Source organism: Pseudophryne corroboree, chromosome 7 (genome assembly GCF_028390025.1).
Source record: "Pseudophryne corroboree isolate aPseCor3 chromosome 7, aPseCor3.hap2, whole genome shotgun sequence".
NCBI classification, from domain to species: domain Eukaryota; kingdom Metazoa; phylum Chordata; class Amphibia; order Anura; family Myobatrachidae; genus Pseudophryne; species Pseudophryne corroboree.
In genome coordinates, this window is record NC_086450.1 from 47,090,079 (window position 1) to 47,111,802 (window position 21,724).

The 21,724-nt window shown below is 46.1% G+C and overlaps 1 protein-coding gene across 2 annotated transcripts in view; it reads left to right on the top strand.

Moving 5' to 3' along the window:
* LOC134944515 (uncharacterized) overlaps positions 1 to 21,724 on the top strand; it is a 463,054-nt gene that overhangs the window by 291,516 nt on the left and 149,814 nt on the right. For both annotated transcript variants that reach the window (XM_063933135.1, XM_063933136.1), the window contains exon 6: positions 15,473 to 15,588. In XM_063933135.1, the coding sequence (XP_063789205.1) occupies positions 15,473 to 15,588 (116 nt within the window). The remainder of the gene's footprint in view (positions 1 to 15,472; positions 15,589 to 21,724) is intronic.

Below are 21,724 nucleotides of genomic sequence, written 5' to 3' on the forward strand. Positions count from 1 at the left end.
CCACTCCTAGATGGGCCAGATGTTTGTGTCGGCCACTTGGGTCGCTTATCTTAGTCACACAGCTACCTCATTGCGCCTCTTTTTTTCTTTGCGTCATGTGCTGTTTGGGGACAATTTTTTTGAAGGGCCATCCTGTCTGACACTGCAGTGCCACTCCTAGATGGGCCAGGTGTTTGTGTCGGCCACTAGGGTCGCTTAGCTTAGTCACACAGCTACCTCATTGCGCCTCTTTTTTTCTTTGCGTCATGTACTGTTTGGGGAGTATTTTTTTGAAGGGCCATCCTGCGTGACACTGCAGTGCCACTCCTAGATGGGCCAGGTATTTGTGTCGGCCACTAGGGTCGCTTAGCTTAGTCACACAGCTACCTCATTGCGCCTCTTTTTTCTTTGCGTCATGTGCTGTTTGGGGAGTATTTTTTTGAAGGGCCATCCTGCGTGACACTGCAGTGCCACTCCTAGATGGGCCAGGTGTTTGTGTCGGCCACTTGGGTCGCTTATCTTACTCACACAGCTACCTCATTGCGCCTCTTTTTTTCTTTGCATCATGTGCTGTTTGGGGACAATTTTTTTGAAGGGCCATCCTGTCTGACACTGCAGTGCCACTCCTAGATGGGCCAGGTGTTTGTGTCGGCCACTTGGGTCGCTTAGCTTAGCCATCCAGCGACCTCGGTGCAAATTTTAGGACTAAAAATAATATTGTGAGATGTGAGGTGTTCAGAATAGACTGAAAATGAGTGGAAATTATGGTTATTGAGGTTAATAATACTATGGGATCAAAATGACCCCCAAATTCTATGATTTAAGCTGTTTTTTAGGGTTTTTTGAAAAAAACACCCGAATCCGACAAAAAAATTTCGGTGAGGTTTTGCCAAAACGCGTCCGAACCCAAAACACGGCCGCGGAACCGAACCCAAAACCAAAACACAAAACCCGAAAAATTTCCGGTGCACATCACTAATAACCAGTGGGGTGGTTTATTGAAACGTGTACACTGGCTTTCTAACATTGGGCGGGTTTTACTAATACTAATCGCGGGCCATCACAGTGATGCTTATTGCATATCTATTAACATATGCGATTAGTATCGTAATGCGATGCCAGAGGCACTCTGTGATACCTGGTGGTCCGAAGGAGGGGGGGTGCGGGGGTCTCCTGGGGTCTCCATCACCTCCCAGCCCCGGAAGATCCCAGGCTCCTTCTCCTCCTCTCTGCAGCAGGATGTACAGATGGCTTTGTTGCTGGGGAAGGAGGAGGTTGGGATTCAGGACTGCAACGGGGAGGCTGCCTGCAGTCATGTATGGGGGTGATGGCGTTAGCGGCGCTGGGCAGCGGAGGCGGTGGGATGCGGTAAGAAGCCCATAGGCTTTTGTATGGTATCACCATAAAAAAGCTGGCGATACCCTCCGCATCGAAAAGTGTCCGGCTGGTGGTTAGTACATTTGAAAATGCAGGGATAACAGGGTTTTTAAAGTCATTTTTCTTTTAGTAAATCCCGCCCATTAAGCGGAGTTTGTGTAGAGTGAAGTAAACAGGTCACCAGCCGATGACTGAACCTGGGATGAAAGCGATATCAGGCTCTATAGGGGTATTTGGCAGCTTTTATAGTGGTGTGGATGCGGTAATTGCAGGGTCTCTGCTAGAGCTAAGTGGAACATGTCCGTCTCTCACTGCGGTGACAGTGACAAGATGGTATGTGCGCGTCTGTGCCGAACTAGGTACGGTGGCCATCTTGATTAGAAACTGAAACTGAAGCCTCCCTGTAGGAAGCAATATGGAGTATACCAGCATCGCTCACCAACTTCAACAGCCCAGACATCAAGGTCCCGTTAGCAGCTGTACACCACCTGTAAAATAATATTAAACAGAAAATATTTTTTATTTTATTAAATAATTACATCCCAACACAAAATATGTACATTTTGGTAATATGTACATCCGGTTCTTGTCCCACAGAGTTCCCGGTTATTTAGAAGCTCTGACTCCCGTTATGTTTGGGCAGCCAGAGAATCACACCTAAGTGTCACAAGGCTGTGAAAGAATATCTCCCTGGCACACTGGATTGCCTGGTACAGTACCGCTATATTATACTGGCAGACACTTTAGGGACTGTCAATAAATAAGCACAACCCTGACAGAAGTGGTGTTAGAGATGATGTTCACATTCCCCTGCTCCCCCAGCTATGTGCCCTCACTGCTCTGGACAAAGATGCAGTATATTTGCATATTATTATTAGAGCATACATCACAAAGCGTCTTTGATCTGGCACCTGATTGCCAGCTCTGCACTTCTAGCTGTGCTTCACTTCTGATTTATATGTGATGAGACCAGACTAATTTATTGCCTATGCACAACAAAGGAGTCAAATGTTTTGCTTGGAAGTCATACATCTTTGTAAAGCAAAGTTTACACCAATTTAGAGAATAACAAGTACAAAATAAATAAATAAATAAATAAATAAATAGGATTTCAACATGGAAGTGGTTTAGACAAATGTATTTTAATAATATTCTCATTAGCTTTAAAACATTGTATTCATCGCCTACAAAGTCTTTATAAATTATAGGGCCTGATTCGGATTTGGAAGCAAATCAAAATAGCGAGCAACTGGGCAAAACCATGCTGCACTGCAGGTGGGGCAAATGTAACATGTGCAGAGAGATTTCGATCTGGGTGGGGTGTGATCAAACTGAAATCTTAATTGCAGTGTAAACATAAAGCTGCCTAACAATTGTGGGCTACATGCAAAAGCTGCCAGTATTTACCCTGCACAGAAAAAAAATATAAAAGTATTTCCTCCTCTTGCATTGCAAGTATGTTCCAGGTACAAAGTTACGTGCTTTGTATTTGCCTTGTTTCCAAATCGTACCAGGCCCCTAGTGCAATGACAAAGTACCACGTTGCATGAAAAATTGTGCTGTTCAGTTCAGTTTTTCTAATTCTTATATAGTACACATACATAAATACTAGTGATGTGCACCGGAAATTTTTCGGGTTTTGTGTTTTGGTTTTGGGTTCGGTTCCGCGGCCGTGTTTTGGGTTCGGACGCGTTTTGGCAAAACCTCACCGAAATCTTTTTGTCGGATTCGGGTGTGTTTTGGATTCGGGTGTTTTTTTCAAAAAACCCTAAAAAACAGCTTAAATCATAGAATTTGGGGGTCATTTTGATCCCATAGTATTATTAACCTCAATAACCATAATTTCCACTCATTTTCAGTCTATTCTGAACACCTCACACCTCACAATATTATTTTTAGTCCTAAAATTTGCACCGAGGTCGCTGGATGGCTAAGCTAAGCGACACAAGTGGCCGACACAAACACCTGGCCCATCTAGGAGTGGCACTGCAGTGTCAGGCAGGATGGCACTTCAAAAAAATAGTCCCCAAACAGCACATGATGCAAAGAAAAAAAGAGGCGCACCAAGGTCACTGTGTGACTAAGCTAAGCGACACAAGTGGCCGACACAAACACCTGGCCCATCTAGGAGTGGCACTGCAGTGTCAGACAGGATGGCACTTCAAAAAAATTGTCCCCAAACAGCACATGATGCAAAGAAAAAAAGAGGCGCAATGAGGTAGCTGTGTGACTAAGATAAGCGACCCAAGTGGCCGACACAAACACCTGGCCCATCTAGGAGTGGCACTGCAGTGTCAGACAGGATGGCACTTCAAAAAAATTGTCCCCAAACAGCACATGATGCAAAGAAAAATGAAAGAAAAAAGAGGTGTAAGATGGAATTGTCCTGGGGCCCTCCCACCCACCATTATGTTGTATAAACAGGACATGCACACTTTAACGAACCCATCATTTCAGAGACAGGGTCTGCCACACGACTGTGACTGAAATGACTGGTTGGTTTGGGCCCCCACCAAAAAAGCAATCAATCTCTCCTTGCACAAACTGGCTCTACGGAGGCAAGATGTCCACCTCATCATTATCGTCCGATTCATCACCCCTTTCACTGTGTACATCCCCCTCCTCACAGATTATTAATTCGTCCCCACTGGAATCCACCATCTCAGGTCCCCGTGTACTTTCTGGAGGCAATTGCTGCTGGTGAATGTCTACACGGAGGAATTGATTATAATTCATTTTAATGAACATCATCTTCTCCACATTTTCTGGAAGTAACCTCGTACGCCGATTGCTGACAAGGTGAGCGGCTGCACTAAACATTCTTTCGGAGTACACACTGGAGGGAGGGCAACTTAGGTAGAATAAAGCCAGTTTCTGCAAGGGCCTCCAAATTGCCTCTTTTTCCTGCCAGTATACGTACGGACTGTCTGACGTGCCTACTTGGATGCGGTCACTCATATAATCCTCCACCATTCTTTCAATGGTGAGAGAATCATATGCAGTGACAGTAGACGACATGTCAGTAATCGTTGGCAGGTCCCTCAGTCCGGACCAGATGTCAGCACTCGCTCCAGACTGCCCTGCATCACCGCCAGCGGGTGGGCTCGGAATTCTTAGCCTTTTCCTCGCACCCCCAGTTGCGGGAGAATGTGAAGGAGGAGCTGTTGACGGGTCACGTTCCGCTTGACTTGACAATTTTCTCACCAGCAGGTCTTTGAACACCTGCAGACTTGTGTCTGCTGGAAAGAGAGATACAACGTAGGTTTTAAATCTAGGATCGAGCACGGTGGCCAAAATGTAGTGCTCTGATTTCAACAGATTGACCACCCGTGAATCCTGGTTAAGCGAATTAAGGGCTCCATCCACAAGTCCTACATGCCTAGCGGAATCGCTCTGTTTTAGCTCCTCCTTCAATGTCTCCAGCTTCTTCTGCAAAAGCCTGATGAGGGGAATGACCTGACTCAGGCTGGCAGTGTCTGAACTGACTTCACGTGTGGCAAGTTTAAAGGGTTGCAGAACCGTGCACAACGTTGAAATCATTCTCCACTGCGCTTGAGACAGGTGCATTCCACCTCCTTTGCCTATATCGTGGCCAGATGTATAGGCTTGAATGGCCTTTTGCTGCTCCTCCATCCTCCGAAGCATATAGAGGGTTGAATTCCACCTCGTTACCACCTCTTGCTTCAGATGATGGCAGGGCAGGTTCAGGTATTTTTGGTGGTGCTCCAGTATTCTGTACGCGGTGCCTGAATGCCGAAAGTGGCCCGCAATTCTTCGGGCCACCGACAGCATCTCTTGCACGCCCCTGTCGTTTTTTAAATAATTCTGCACAACCAAATTCAAGGTATGTGCAAAACATGGGACGTGCTGGAATTTGCCCAGATGTAATGCACGCACAATATTGCTGGCGTTGTCCAATGTCACAAATCCCCAGGAGAGTCCAATTGGGGTAAGCCATTCTGCGATGATCTTCCTCAGTTGCCGTAAGAGGTTTTTAGCTGTGTGCGTATTCTGGAAAGCGGTGATACAAAGCGTAGCCTGCCTAGGAACGAGTTGGCGTTTACGAGATGCTGCTACTGGTGCCGCCGCTGCTGTTCTTGCAGCGGGAGGCAATACATCTACCCAGTGGGCTGTCACAGTCATATAGTCCTGAGTCTGCCCTGCTCCACTTGTCCACATGTCCGTGGTTAAGTGGACATTGGGTACAACTGCATTTTTTAGGACACTGGTGAGTCTTTTTCTGAGGTCTGTGTACATTTTCGGTATCGCCTGCCTAGAGAAATGGAACCTAGATGGTATTTGGTACCGGGGACACAGTACCTCAATCAAGTCTATAGTTGGCTCTGAATTAACGATGGATGCCGGAACCACGTTTCTCACCGCCCAGGCTGCCAAGGCCTCAGTTATCCGCTTTGCAGCAGGATGACTGCTGTGATATTTCATCTTCCTCGCAAAGGACTGTTAGACAGTCAATTGCTTACTGGAAGTAGTACAAGTGGTCTTCCGACTTCCCCTCTGGGATGACGATCGACTCCCAGCAGCAACAACAGCAGCGCCAGCAGCAGTAGGCGTTACACTCAAGGATGCATCGGAGGAATCCCAGGCAGGAGAGGACTCGTCACACTTGCCAGTGACATGGCCTGCAGGACTATTGGCTTTCCTGGGTAAGGAGGAAATTGACACTGAGGGAGTTGGTGGTGTGGTTTGCAGGAGCTTGGTTACAAGAGGAAGGGATTTTCTAGTCAGTGGACTGCTTCCGCTGTCGCCCAAAGTTTTTGAACTTGTCACTGACTTATGATGAATGCGCTGCAGGTGACGTATAAGGGAGGATGTTCCGAGGTGGTTAACGCCCTTACCCCTACTTATTACAGCTTGACAAAGGAAACACACGGCTTGACACCTGTTGTCCGCATTTGTGTTGAAATAATTCCACACCGAAGAGCTGATTTTTTTTTGTATTTTGACCAGGCATGTCAATGGCCATATTCCTCCCACGGACAACAGGCGTCTCCCCGGGTGCCTGACTTAAACAAACCACCTCACCATCAGAATCCTCCTTGTCAATTTCCTCCCCAGCGCCAGCAACACCCATATCCTCATCCTGGTGTACTTCAACACTGACATCTTCAATTTGACTATCAGGAACTGGACTGCGGGTGCTCCTTCCAGCACTTGCAGGGGGCGTGCAAATGGTGGAAGGCGCAAGCTCTTCCCGTCCAGTGTTGGGAAGGTCAGGCATCGCAACCGACACAATTGGACTCTCCTTGGGGATTTGTGATTTCGAAGAACGCACAGTTCTTTGCTGTGCTTTTGCCAGCTTAAGTCTTTTCTTTTTTCTAGCGAGAGGATGAGTGCTTCCATCCTCATGTGAAGCTGAACCACTAGCCATGAACATAGGCCAGGGCCTCAGCCGTTCCTTGCCACTCCGTGTCGTAAATGGCATATTGGCAAGTTTACGCTTCTCCTCAGACGCTTTTAATTTTGATTTTTGGGTCATTTTACTGATCTTTTGTGTTTTGGATTTTGCATGCTCTGTACTATGACATTGGGCATCGGCCTTGGCAGACGACGTTGATGGCATTTCATCGTCTCGGCCATGACTAGTGGCAGCAGCTTCAGCACGAGGTGGAAGTGGATCTTGATCTTTCCCTATTTTTTTAACCTCCACATTTTTGTTCTCCATATTTTAATGCGCACAACTAAAAGGCACCACAGGTATACAATGTAGATGGATGGATAGTATACTTATGGACGACGAGTGACGACACAGAGGTAGGTACAGCAGTGGCCTACCGTACTGCTATATACAGTATAATGGACCTGGTGGACACTGTCAGCAGACTGCTAAACTAGTACTACTAGTATAAAGAAAAAAAGCCACCACAGGTATACAATGTAGATGGATGGATAGTATACTTATGGACGACGAGTGACGACACAGAGGTAGGTACAGCAGTGGCCTACCGTACTGCTATATACAGTATAATGGACCTGGTGGACACTGTGAGCAGACTGCTAAACTAGTACTACTAGTATAAAAAAAAAGCCACCACAGGTATACAATGTAGATGGATGGATAGTATACTTATGGACGACGAGTGACGACACAGAGGTAGGTACAGCAGTGGCCTACCGTACTGCTATATACAGTATAATAAAAGGACCTGGTGGACACTGTCAGCAAACTGCTAAATTAGTATAAAGAAAAAAAGCCACCACAGGTATACAATGTAGATGGATGGATAGTATACTTATGGACGACGAGTGACGACACAGAGGTAGGTACAGCAGTGGCCTACCGTACTGCTATATACAGTATAATGGACCTGGTGGACACTGTCAGCAGACTGCTAAACTAGTACTACTAGTATAAAGAAAAAAAGCCACCACAGGTATACAATGTAGATGGATGGATAGTATACTTATGGACGACGAGTGACGACACAGAGGTAGGTACAGCAGTGGCCTACCGTACTGCTATATACAGTATAATAAATGGACCTGGTGGACACTGTCAGCAAACTGCTAAACTAGTATAAAGAAAAAAAGCCACCACAGGTATACAATGTAGATGGATGGATAGTATACTTATTATTATTAATGGATGACGAGTGACTGACGACACAGAGGTAGGTACAGCAGTGGCCTACTGTACTGCTATATACAGTACAATGGACCTGGTGGACACTGTCAGCAGACTGCTAAACTAGTATAAAAAAAAAGCCACCACAGGAGTGTTTTTCAGGCAGACAAACGTATACTGGTGGTCACTGTCAGCAAAACTGTGCACTGTACTCCTGCTATAGCTGCTCCCCAGTCCCCACAATTAAGCAGTGTGAGCACTCAGCACAGATATATCATGCAGCACACTGAGCACAGATATGGTATGGAGCGTTTTTTTCAGGCAGAGAACGGATAAAAAAAAACTGGTGGTCACTATCAGCAAAACTCTGCACTCTACTCCGAGTCCTAACAGCTACTCCCCAATCCTCCCCACAATTAGTAATAAAACAAGCAATCAACTGTCTCTTCTACAATTATAAACGGAGAGGACGCCAGCCACGTCCTCTCCCTATCAATCTCAATGCACGTGTGAAAATGGCGGCGACGCGCGGCTGCTTATATAGAATCCGAATCTCGCGAGAATCCGACAGCCGGATGATGACGTTCGGGCGCGCTCGGGTTAACCGAGCCATACGGGAGAATCCGAGTATGGCTCGGACCCGTGTAAAAAGGGTGAAGTTCGGGGGGGTTCGGTTTCCGAGAAACCGAACCCGCTCATCACTAATAAATACCCATGGCTACAAATGCGCAGACACAGGTATACTAGAGCACTTTACGCCACATAATCTGTGTATATTTTTCTTTATAGCATTTCATATAAACCAACAGAATTCCAGAATTGATGTCCCGTCAGTAATCACAGACGACGATACAATCGTGAGCCATGGCTGTAATTTGGGTGCGTTCAGACCATTTCTCCTGCAGCTAGCCGCCACCATTGCAGATTTTCATTCATGCCCTTTTGCGGTGCACAGGAAAAATAGGATTTTAATACCTACCGGTAAATCCTTTTCTCCTAGTCCATAGAGGATGCTGGGGACTCCAAAAGGACCATGGGGTATAGACGGGATCCGCAGGAGACATTGCACACTAAAAAGACTTTTACTGGGTGTGAACTGGCTCCTCCCTCTATGCCCCTCCCCCAGACCTCAGTTATAGGAAATGTGCCCAGAAGAGACGGACATTTCGAGGAAAGGATTTTTGTTAACTAAGGGCGAGAAATATACCAGCCCACACCACAAACATACCGTACAACTGGAGCAGCAGGAAACCAGATAACAGTATGAACTAACAACAGCAACAAGCTGAATATAACTAATACATAACCCACGTGTAATCAAACATAACCAGTAATAATACAACTGCAAGTACCAGTTTGCACTGGGATGGGCGCCCAGCATCCTCTACGGACTAGGAGAAAAGGATTTACCGGTAGGTATTAAAATCCTATTTTCTCTTACGTCCTAGAGGATGCTGGGGACTCCAAAAGGACCATGGGGTCTATACCAAAGCTCCAGACCGGGCGGGAGAGTGCGGACGACTCTGCAGCACCGATTGAGCAAACATGAGGTCCTCGTCAGCCAGGGTATCAAACTTGTAGAACTTAGCAAAAGTGTTTGAACCCGACCATGTAGCTGCTCAGCAAAGTTGAAGTGCCAAGACCCCTCGGGCAGCCGCCCAAGATGAGCCCACCTTCCTGGTAGAATGGGCCTTTACTGACTTCGGCAACGGTAGCCCAGCCGAAGAATGAGCGTGCTGAATTGTATTACAAATCCAGTGTGCAATAGTCTGCTTAGAAGCAGGAATTCCAATCTTGGCCCTCATTCCGAGTTGTTCGCTCGTAAGATTTTTTCGCAACAGAGCGATTAGTCGCAAACTGCGCATGCGCAACGTTCGCAGTGCGTCTGCGCCAAGTAAATTTTTCAAAAGAGTTTGGTATTTTACTCACGGCCTAACAAAGAAATTTCATCGTTCTGGTGATCGTAGTGTGATTGACAGGAAGTGGGTGTTTCTGGGCGGAAACTGGCCGTTTTATGGGTGTGTGCGAAAAAACGCTTGTGTTTCTGGAAAAAACGCGGGAGTGTCTGAAGAAACGGGGGAGTGTCTGGGTGAACGCAGGGCGTGTTTGTGACGTCAAACCAGGAACGAAACTGACTGAACTGATCGCAGTGGCAGAGTAAGTCTCGAGCTACTCAGAAACTGCAAAGAAATTTCTATTCGCAATTCTGCTAATCTTGCGTTCGCAATTCTGCTATGCTAAGATTCACTCCCAGTAGGCGGCGGCTTAGAGTGTGCAATGCTGCTAAAAGCAGCTAACGAACGAACAACTCGGAATGAGGGCCCTTGTTGGAAGCATACAGGACAAACAGAGTCTCTGTTTTTCTAGTAAGAGCCGTTCTGGCGACATAAATTTTCAAAGCTCTTACAACATCAAGAGATTTTGGGACTGCCACAGCATCCGTAGCCACAGGTACCACAATAGGTTGATTTATGTGAAACGAAGAAACCGCCGCCAATTCGGACACTCGTCTGGCAGACGCCAAAGTCAAAAGCATGATCACTTTCCAAGTGAGAAACTTTAACTCAACCTTACGCAAAGGTTCAAACCAGTGAGACATAAGAAACTGCAACACCACTTGAAGATTCCACGGTGCCACGGGTGGCACAAATGGAGGATGGATATGCAGCACTCCCTTCACGAAAGTCTGAACCTCAGGAAGGGCGGACTTTTTGAAAGAAAATAGATAAAGCTGAAATCTGCACTTTGATGAAACCCAATTTCAGGCCTGCATCCACGCCTGCCTGCAAAAAATGGAGGCAACGACCCAAGTGAAACTCCTCCGCAGGAGCTGCTTTGGTTTCACACCACGACACATACCTTCTCCAAATACGGTGATAATGTTTCGCCGTGACCTCTTTCCTAGCCTTAAGGAGAGTGGGGATGACCTCCCCGGGAATACCCTTCAGGGCTAGGATCTGGCGTTCAACTTCCACGCCGTCAAACGCAGCCGCGGTAAGTCCAGGAACATGCAGGGCCCCTGCAGTAACAGGTCCTCTCTTAGAGGAAGCGGCCAAGGATCTTCCACAAGCAATTTCTGAAGATTCGGATACCAGGCCCTCCGAGGCCAATCTGGAGCGACGAGTATAGCCTGAACCCTTGTTCGTCTTATGATCCTCAAAACCTTTGGAATGAGAGGAAGTGGAGGGAACACATACACTGACTGAAACACCCACGGAGTTACCAGGGCATCCACTGCACAGGCTTGGGGGTACCTCGACCTGGAACAATACTTCGGAAGCTTCTGGTTGAGGCGAGACGCCATCATGTCTATCAGAGGAATTCCCCAACGCCTTGTCACTTCTGCAAATACCTCTTGATGAAGAGCCCACTTTCCTGGATGGAGATCGTGTCTGCTGAGGAAGTCTGCTTCCCAGTTGTCCACGCCCGGGAGGAAGACTGCTGACAGAGCGCTCACATGCTGTTCCGCCCAGCGGAGAATTCTTGTGGCTTCCACCATTGCCGCCCTACTCCTTGTTCCGCCTTGGCGGTTTACGTACACCACCGGTGTTATGTTGTCCGACTGGATCAGGACAGGGAAACCCTGAAGAAGGTTCTTCGCTTGCAGGAGGCCGTTGTAAATGGCTCTTAACTCGAGAACATTTATGTGGAGACAAGATTCCTGGTTTGACCATTTTCCCTGGAAACTTCTTCCTTGCGTGACTGCGCCCCAGCCTCAGAGACTTGCATCTGTGGTCAGCAGGACCCAATCCTGGATTCCAAATCGGCATCCCTCTAGAAGGTGAGAGCCTTGCAGCCACCACAGGAGAGAAATCCTGGCCCTGGAACATAGACTTATTTTCCGGTGCATGTGCAGGTGAGACCCGGACCATTTGTTCAGCAAATCCCACTGAAAAAACCAGAGCATGAAACCTGCCAAACGGAATGGCTTAGTAAGCCGCAACCATCTTCCCTAGCACTCGAGTGCATTGATGAATCGACACTCTTGCCGGTCTCAGAAGCTCCTTGACCATTGTCTGTATTTCCAGAGCTTTGTCCTCCGGAAGAAACACTCTCTGTAGCTCTGAGTCTAGAATCATGCCCAGGAAGGGCAGCCGAGTTGTCGGGATCAACTGAGACTTTGGCAAATTTAGAATCCAACCGTGATGTTGCAGAACCGACAGGGAGAGTTCCACATTTCTTAGCAACTGTTCTCTTGATCTCGCCTTTATCAGGAGATCGTCCAAGTACGGGATAATTGTGACCCCTTGCTTGCGAAGGAGTAGCATCATTTCCGCCATAACCTTGGTGAAAACCCTCGGGCCGTGGAAAGCCCAAACGGCAACGTCTGAAATTGGTAATGACAATCTTGTACCGCAAATCTCAGGAAGGCCTGATGAGGAGGATATATTGGGACGTGTAAGTAGGCATCCTTTATGTCGACTGACGCCATAAAATCCCCCCCTTCTAAGCTGGAGATCACAGCTAGAAGAGATTCCATCTTGAACTTGAAAGTTTTCAAGTATGGATTGAGGGATTTTAGGTTCAGAATCGGTTTGACCGAGCCGTCCGGCTTCAGCACAACAAAGAGGCTCGAATAAAACCATTCCCCCCGTTGGGACGGGGGAACCTGCACAACGACCCTCTGTTGACACAGCTTTTGTATCGCAGCATTTACTACTACTCTTTCTGGAAGAGAAACTGGAAGGGCCGACTTGAAAAAGCGGTGGGAGGGCATCTCCTGAAACTCCAGTTTGTACCCTTGGGACACTTAGACAATCAATAGATAGACACCATATGTTAGACAGACATCAAGTCGACAGGGTCAAAATGTCGACATGAAAAAAGTAGACAGTACAAAAGGTCGACAGGGTCATAAGATCGACATGAAAATGGTCGACATAAAAAAGATAGACACTTTTTTATTTTATTTTACATGTTTTTGGACTATTTCATACCTTCTCTATCCATGTCGGCAAAGAGCTGGATACAAACCTTGTGGCGAGCGCAGTGAGCCACCATGCCCGAAGTGTGGCAAGCACCGCGAGGGTATACCTTTCGACAATTGCGGGTCCCAGATGACAAAACTATCCACACAAACAACAAAAATGCAAAAAACATGGTGTCTGCCTTTGTTTTGTGTTGACCATTTTCATGTCGACCTTTTGACAGCAAGATACTCCCCTATGTAGAAGGACCAGCAACTGTTCAAAACAGGGTTTCTGCAACCCTTTATCATTACCAATAGGCTTTCTGCATACCAGTAACCTAGACCACCTGAGCGGTGGGAATATAGGCATCCAGGCTATACTGTACTGTATATCAAACTTTTGCTGGTAATTTGTTCGGTCAAATGACTCTCTGTATGTAATGAAACGTATGTTTTTCTTTCCCTGGGGCTAAACGTTCCCTGCTTCCCTATATGATGCTGATTAGCCCAAGTGCTCTGCTTGACTTGTCTACACTATAGACTGCTAGCAGCATTAAAAGCTGACTTCACTCCAGAGGCATGTGGTAAGTCATTCACTCTGCCACAGCAGATTAGGGTTTTATGTAATAGTCTGGGAGATGCTGCGATGCAGACTGTGTGGGAATTGCGGTGAGTATGCCTGTATTTTTTAAAGTGGCAATCATTTGGTTTTGCCTTGGAGTGCCACTTTAAAAATACGGTTATGCTCACCAGAATTCCCGCACAGCCTGCATGTCCTAGGCTATTACATAAGCCTCTAGAATTGCATTCCACTGCATTCAATGCTTACGGCTGTTGCAGGGCACTACACAAATGTCTGAGAACAATGAGAAAGTCATTTGGTTAATACATCTTGGCTATTGTGTTTAATATCCAGGTTTTTAGAAAGGCACAAAGGATTTCAGTTCTCAGAACATGTAACCAGTTTAGCCAGATTAGCTATTACTTCTATCATGTTATTATCAACCAGAAACTCCTTCTATTTGCCTTTTGTCTGAATACACAGCAGGGCTCTACCAATTACACTGTGCAAACACTGGCTGCGCTGCACAATTATACCTACAATAGAGCAGAATGTAGACATAACTGTGTTTTATGTTTAATTCATGCTAGCGTAGACCGTGTCCTCTCCGCCAATTACCATTGTTCTGATATTATGAACTGTATTTATAAGAGGAATAAAATGATTTGTGGAAATCATCCAGGGTTCGAAAGCACTTAACAATAATAGGTAAATAATGATGTTGCCCGTAGCAACCTATCAGATGCTGTCTATCATTTTCTAAAAAGCAATAGAGAAATGATAAAGAGCATCTAATTGGTTGCTATAGGCAACATCACCAATTTTACACACTGGGCGATATCTTGAAAGATATGAATGATATCGTTAATAAATGAACGATAAATCGTTCATATCTTTCAGTGTGGATGCATCAACAATGAACGATGCACGTGCCTGCAACTTTCCTCGTTGAACGATCATCGTTGATACATGCCAGTCAATTTGGACGATATAGATGTAATGTACTCTCATACCATTCAAATTGACCATCGACATCGTCTAGTGTGTAGTAAAAATCATCCATCGATAATATCGTTGGTCAATAATATCAATGGTCAAAAACATTGCCCAGTGTTTAGGCCCCTTAAGTAAATTTACCCCTTATGGGGCCTACATAGCATACTGGGCAATGTTTTTGACCATCAATATTATCGACCAGCGATATTATCAATGTCGATTTCTACTACACACTAGACAATATCGATGGTCAATTTGGATGATATGAGAGTACAAACATCTACAGTATATCGTCCAAATTGACTGGCATGTATCAACGATGATCATTCAACGATGAACGATTGCGGTGCCCGCAATCCATGCTTGGATTACAATCTTTTTGCAGAACTACAGTATGCTACGCATTTTAGTGTGTTATATTTATGTATAAATGAATTAGTGTGACACTAGAAACCATTGTTCGTAAGGCTGCCATATCCGTTGCAGCTGTTAATTGCTAGTGTTGCGTCAGCATTCAGTTTGTGTTACCACTGGTAAATGCATTGTGGAAGCCTAAAGAGATCTCCAATCCTGGGGCCCGAATCAGATACAGCGCATCAGCTAAAATAGGCTAATGACCCTGCCGTGGGGATTTGTACAGAGATGTCCAGTGACGGTGTCTGTGATCTGCCGCTTGCGTACAAAGACACACCATTGGTTGCACATTAAGCCGCCGGAGCCTTTAAAGCTGCTGATGAACATGCAGACACGCCCCCCAAATGGCTGTAAAATGCCTGTGTTTTAGTAGCCCCCCTTTTACCCCCGACATATGGTCACTGTGAGTGCACTTGGTTTTGCTCATTAGAGGAAGATTTTGCTTTTGCAATCAACTTTGAATTAGGCCCATAGTGTGTATTATATATAAGTTGCGTTATTCATGTCAGATCTCTGTGAAGTTGGCAGAATAATACATACAGTATATAGCTACAATATAAATATTATCAGATCTGAGTGTATATTGAAATCAGAGGATAGATGGGGAGGTAGATGATAGAAGTACCTAATGGGTTCCCTGCTTCTTACACAGATGAGTGGCTGTGGAGTGTCCCCGCAGAAGTTATCTCTATACCTGAAACAGAGAAGCCCAAGCTATGTGGAAGCTGGAAGAGTGCAACTTTATGAATTCCTGGATCTGCTTGCAATGTACGTCCTCATCTCTGGTATTGTTTCGGTCATACATACTTATCAGGTAGCAATGCTTGTCCTGCTGTAAAGAGACTTAGGGGCGTATTCATTTAATGCCGGTTCTTTCGTCCTGACGAAAACTGCACTTTTCGGCTGTTTATAGGGCGAATTTACATTCGACCTATTCAGTGCCCATGCCGTTTTTTCGTCTGGTGGAAAAAAACGGCATCGGCAAAAACTACGTGGATTGGCGAATTCGCCTCCGATCCACGTGTTTTGGCGAATTCGTGGGTGTTTTCTCCCGTTTTCTCCCGTTTTTGGGTCCATTTTCGCCCATGCCGATTCGTCCACATAAAAAAACAACGAAAAGGCATGGGCGAAAAGTGACTCAAAAATGGACGAAAATGCCCGCAATTGAATACACCAATGTCAAATTAGTGCCATTTTTTCGCCTAGCCGAAGAAAACTGCACTAAATGAATACGCCCCTAAGGGGCGAAAAGGGAAGAACTGGGGCTTTAATTTGACTCTAAGGGGGTGTGTGGCCACACTTCCCGGGTTTGTGCCACAAGTCACGAGACATAGCCTTGTGACATGCCCCAGTCTAGACATGCCATCCGAGCAGAGTGCCTGGAGCCAGGTGACCAGTCTGGCCCGGGGGTAAATTTAATAGCTTGAGCGACCCAGGCACAGGCGAGTTTCCGGCGAGTCTGCCCGATGTTTTAAAAGGACCAGATTTTGCCTTTACATGATCGACCCTTTAAAAACATCAGGTAGCCTCACTGGTAATTTGCTGATGTCTGCAAGTTGATGGATATTACATTTACCCCACAGTGGCAGCAATGCTACACTAGAATCAGTCATATACAGGAGCTGAGTTGTAGCCCCAGATATGAATTGTCAACAGCCCTCATTCCGAGTTGATCGCTCACTAGCTGTTTTTAGCAGCCATGCAAACGCATAGTCACCGCCCACGGGGGAGCAAGTGTGCGAACGCCTGTGCAGCCGAGCTCTGCAAAAACATTTTGTGCAGTTTCTGAGTAGCTCTGAACTTACTCAGCCCTTGCGATCACTTCAGTTTTTTTGGTGCCAGAATTGACGTCAGACACCCGCTCTCCAAACGCCCGGACACGACTGCATTTTCCCTGCCACTCCCAGAAAATGGTCAGTTGACACCCATAGACGCCCTCTTTCTGTCAATCTTCTTGCGATCGGCTGTGCGTATGGATTCTTCATTAAATCCGTAGCTCAGCAACGATCCGAATTGTACCCGTACGACGAGCGTGTGCATTGCAGTGCATAGGTATGCGCAGTAGAGACCTGATCGCAGTGCAGAGAAAATCGGCAGCGTGCGATCAACTCAGAATGACCCCCAATATCTGTAATAAATCTCCTCTTATCAGTCTAGTAATCTGTTGCATCCTACAAATGGAGGGATTACATTCTACCAGTCTCTGGGGGAGAGATAAAGTAAAGAGAGTTAAAGTACAAACCAATCAGCTCGTAACTGCCATGTTACAGGCTGTGTCTGAAAAATTAAAGGAGTCGATTGCTTTATACTTTATCTCTCTTCACTTTATCACTCTCCCAGATTTGATAAATCTCCCCCCCTTTATCTGTTATTGTTTTTGAGCCTAAAAAAAGATAGTGAATGCTTGAGAAATTGTTAGCCTACAGTATATGAACAACATACGATTACATACGATACGATTGCCGACTGTCGGGATCCCGGCTGTCAGGAGACCGACGCCAGAATCCCGACACCCAGTGAAATACCTGCGGTCGGAATCCCGACCGCCGGCCGGCCGGAATCCTCACTCGTGTGGTGGTCCACGCCACCACTCGAGGGGAAATATAACCTTGTCGCCACCGGGTCTGAAGCGTGGCGAATTTGGCGAGCCAGCGAAGGGACCCGCTGCGCTCACCGCCAGTACTCTGGCTGTCGGGATCCCGGCGTCGGTCTCCTGAATCCGATTACAGAACCTTTTGGTTTGCAGTATAATATTGGATTCATAATCATGCAATCAGTTTGTTTTTCTAAATATTTCCTTGCAAATGACTTTCACCCCAAAGCCGCTATCTGCAAAGACCGATCTGTGCATCATCTGTGGAATAAATGTTTGATATCATGGGTATAAGCTTTGTATATATGTTTCAGTAATGCAGTGGAAACTGAACTATTTTATTCTTAGAATCAATTTCACCTACTGTATATAGGGGGTATTCAATTAGCCATGAGATTTAGCCCGCGGCTAATTGCCGGCTAAAATCCCTGTGGTACGGGGAATTGCTATTCAATTAAATAGCCTTTTTCCCACGGCTAAGAATTGTGATATCAGGAGCAGAAACTCACTATTTCTACATACAGGAAACTGTAATCAAACCCCTGATTTTAGGCAGACTTTACCTTGCGGCGGTTCTGTCTGACATCAGGCATATACACACAGATAATACCTGCTAATTGGATATATTGTGATAATGTCTGTCTTATCTTAGACCGAAAAGCTATACCTCTAGATACACTATTACCGTGGAGCCGCAATGGCCGCTAGGCGGAATACACGTGCTACGCACTTTGTACGCTATTTGCATACAGAGTCCTGCACGTGGTACGTACTTGGCGTACACACGCCGCGCTGAGTGTACAGAGAACACACAGCGAGCGCACACACAATTGATAACCTATAAACCTTGTTAATGATATACTGTAATGATTTGATTACACTTTAAACCCTTAGCAGCAAAGTACTGCAACTATGTTATATCTTAAACCTTAAGTAGCACTGACGGTATAAAGTACCTGCAGTGCGTACACCTTATCAATACCTATACACCTTATACAGATAAATACACTTTAAAACCCTTGCAGGAAAGTGAAGACACAACACAGATTTGTAGTTGAAACCACAGGGTTCTAAGGCCACAGTGGATTAATTCCAAAAAAGGTAAACAGTACAAATCATACACTACAGGCTAACAAGATAAATCTAAACAGAATAATGGCTACAGAGAATGTACATACGTGAGAATGTTCGCAAGCGCAACGCGGCCGGTCCTCCGCTGGTCATACAGGTAGCGTTCAGAGTCTTCTGACCGGCCAGGCAACAATGGGCTTTTTATACACAACATGCATACACAATACAATGGTCACTGTAATCTCATTGTCCGTTGGACACAGGGATTTGTCTTTACATTACAGAAGAGATCATAGGTGGATTTGAATAGATGGGCGATGTCTTTCCCCAACTGCTCTTGTGGGTGGTATCCTCTGGATTCCCGCCGCATACGGAATATACAGTAAATACAGTTAATGTTCATATTCTGCTTCTGCACATAACTATACGCTGGAACATGCGATCTTTCTCTAACCAACACCGGAATGTTACCCTCAAAATACCCTACAGCTGGATACTAGACATCACCTTCCAACCTTTATCTGACCCTTCCTATCATGCAAAGGCGAATCTCTCTGTCCAGGAGCTGTTTAAAATAATAATACTCGCTGACATGGTCTAGGGGAACTATATCTACAATGTACACTATTTGGGTTAAATATGTAATGTTCTAATAACCCTCTATGCGCTCACAAACTCTACCGTAAATGCGCATACCACGCGCTAAGGCGCATGGCCGTGGAAAGCTCCTTTACGCAAATTGCGGATATGTGCACGCACGGCAGATTGAGTGCGCGCGCAGCGGGCATGTGCATGGGGTTAGTACGTGGGGCATGCATTACAATATTTTTCGACTTTGACAATTGTATGTGATACTCCGCCCTAGCTGTAATCTATATGCATAGCAGCTCCGTTTAAAAGTATAGATAGAATTGTGACAAGGGAGCGCTTGGAAGAAATGAAATGTTTTTAACATGATACCTGTAAAAGAAAATAGGTTATTTGACAGCAATATTTACACTCTTCTGTGAGAGCATTAGTTATGGTAAAAAGTCCCTGAGTTAAAAAGATCCTAGGCTTCCGATGTTAAGTTACCGGCGGTGTTCAGCCGTGCTTTGGTGGCTGATGCGGGCACAGGCTATCTATCTGTCCCTATCTCTGCCGCCCTTTAAGCTATGGTCCTTTACTTCTCCTCTGGCTGGTTCCCCTGGTGTTCGTCCTCTCGTGGTTTTGCGGGCGCAGCGGTATGACGTCACCGGCTCTTTCTCTCGTGCAGTCTTCAGTGCCTCCAGCGCGTTTCAGGCTTTTGCAGCCCTTTGTCAAGGATCCTTGACAGCAGAGTGTAAACATTGCTGTCAAATAACCTATTTTCTCTTACGTCCTAGGGGATGCTGGGGTCCATTTTAGTACCATAGGGTATAGACGGTTCCGCAGGAGCCTTCAGCACTTTAAGACTTTTCAACAGTGTCAGTTTAGAAAATGTGCCCAGGAGACTGGATGCACACTAGTCGAGCTCTACAGAGCTTTGCTGGAAAAACACTTTCTTAGGTTTTTTATTTTACAGGGAAGCTGCTGGCAACAGCTTCCCTGCTTCGTGGGACTTAGGGGGGAAGTAGGAACCAACTTCTCAATTAGTTAATGGTTCTGCTTTCGCTGACAGGACACCATTAGCTCCTGAAGGGTACTGAACACAGCCCAAGCCTGGCCATCGTTCACTCCCACAGCACTGCCGCCACCCCCTAACAGAGCCAGAAGTCAGAAGGCTGGTGAGTATATTACCGGAGTTCTGCAGAGAGGGGATCCTCCGGTCATCGTTGGCGGCATACAGGTACACGTGCAGCGGCGGGACGCTGTGCGCCATGTCTCTCAGCACAAGGCCAGTATAAATATTACATTGCTGAGGCTGAAGGGCGGGGCTTCTCCTCAGACTTGCCAGAACACTCACTGGGTGCCAGTGTGTGTGCGTGTGTGTGTACAAGTGTGTGTGTACAAGTGTGTAACATGTCAGACATTGGGGAGGGTTCTTCCCAGGAAGAATCCATTTTAGATGCACAAGAGGGTAATATGGTGGCCCTTCCCTCTCAGAAGGAGCCGGAGTGGGTGAGAATGTTGCAAAAGAATATGTCAATGCTTGCAAAGTAATTCTCTGAGTCTGAACAACAGACTAAATATTGGAGGCAGTCTGTGGAGGATGCACTGTTTACTGACCCCTCCATATCATCCACTCGGGTCCCATCCAGTTCCCAGAAAAGGTCTTTGGCCCAGATAATGCAAGGGGACACAGACACAAATTCCGACTCGGACGTCGACACTGGGGATTTGAGAGGGGTAAACCCCAAATTAGCCAAAAGCATACAATGTATGATAGTTGCTATAAAGGAAGTGTTGGAGTTTCCTGAAACAACACTGGTCCCAGAGGAAAAGGATTATTTTAAATTAAATAAAAAGCAGGTTGTGACTTTTCCTCCTTCAAAGGATTTGAATGCGTTCTTTGAAGAATCCTGGGCTAACCCTGAGAAGAAATTTACCCTTCCCAGAAGGATACGTGTAGCGTACCCTTTCCCTGAGGAAGACAGGCACAAATGGGAGACACCCCCAATGATAGACACCTTAGTTTCTCGGCTGTCTAAGAAAATAGTTTTGCCTGCCCCTGGTTCAGCCTCCTTAAAAGATCCAGCTGACCGTAAATTAGAAACAACCCTAAAATCCATATATACGGCTAACGGAATGGTGCTCAGGCCCACCATTGCTTGTGCGTGGGTAGGTAACGCTGTGGAAAAATGGTCTGACAACTTGCTTGTTAACATAGACACAGTTGACAGGGATGAAATAGTCCTAACTCTCGGCCATATCAAAGATGCTGCAGGTTTCTTAGTTGAAGCTATGAAGGATATTGGGTTGCTGAGTTCAAGATCCTCCGCTATGGCGATTTCAGCCGCAGGGCACTGTGGATCCGCCAATGGAATGCTGATGTGGAATAAAAAAAGAATATTGAGGCACTTCCTTACAATGGAGAAGCCCTCTTTGGAAACAAGCTGGATGCCTTGATTTCAACAACTACATCAGGCAAGTCAGCATTTCTGCCTTCCGCAGCTGCTCCACCTAGGAAAGGATTTAATTCTCATACGATGCAATCCTTTCGGCCCAACAAGTCCAAAAAGGCAAAGGGTACCCCATTCTTCACAGGAAGAGGGCGAGGAAGAGGTAAAAAATCTACAACACCATCAGGCTCGCAGGAGCAGAAGTCAACAGCTACTTCTG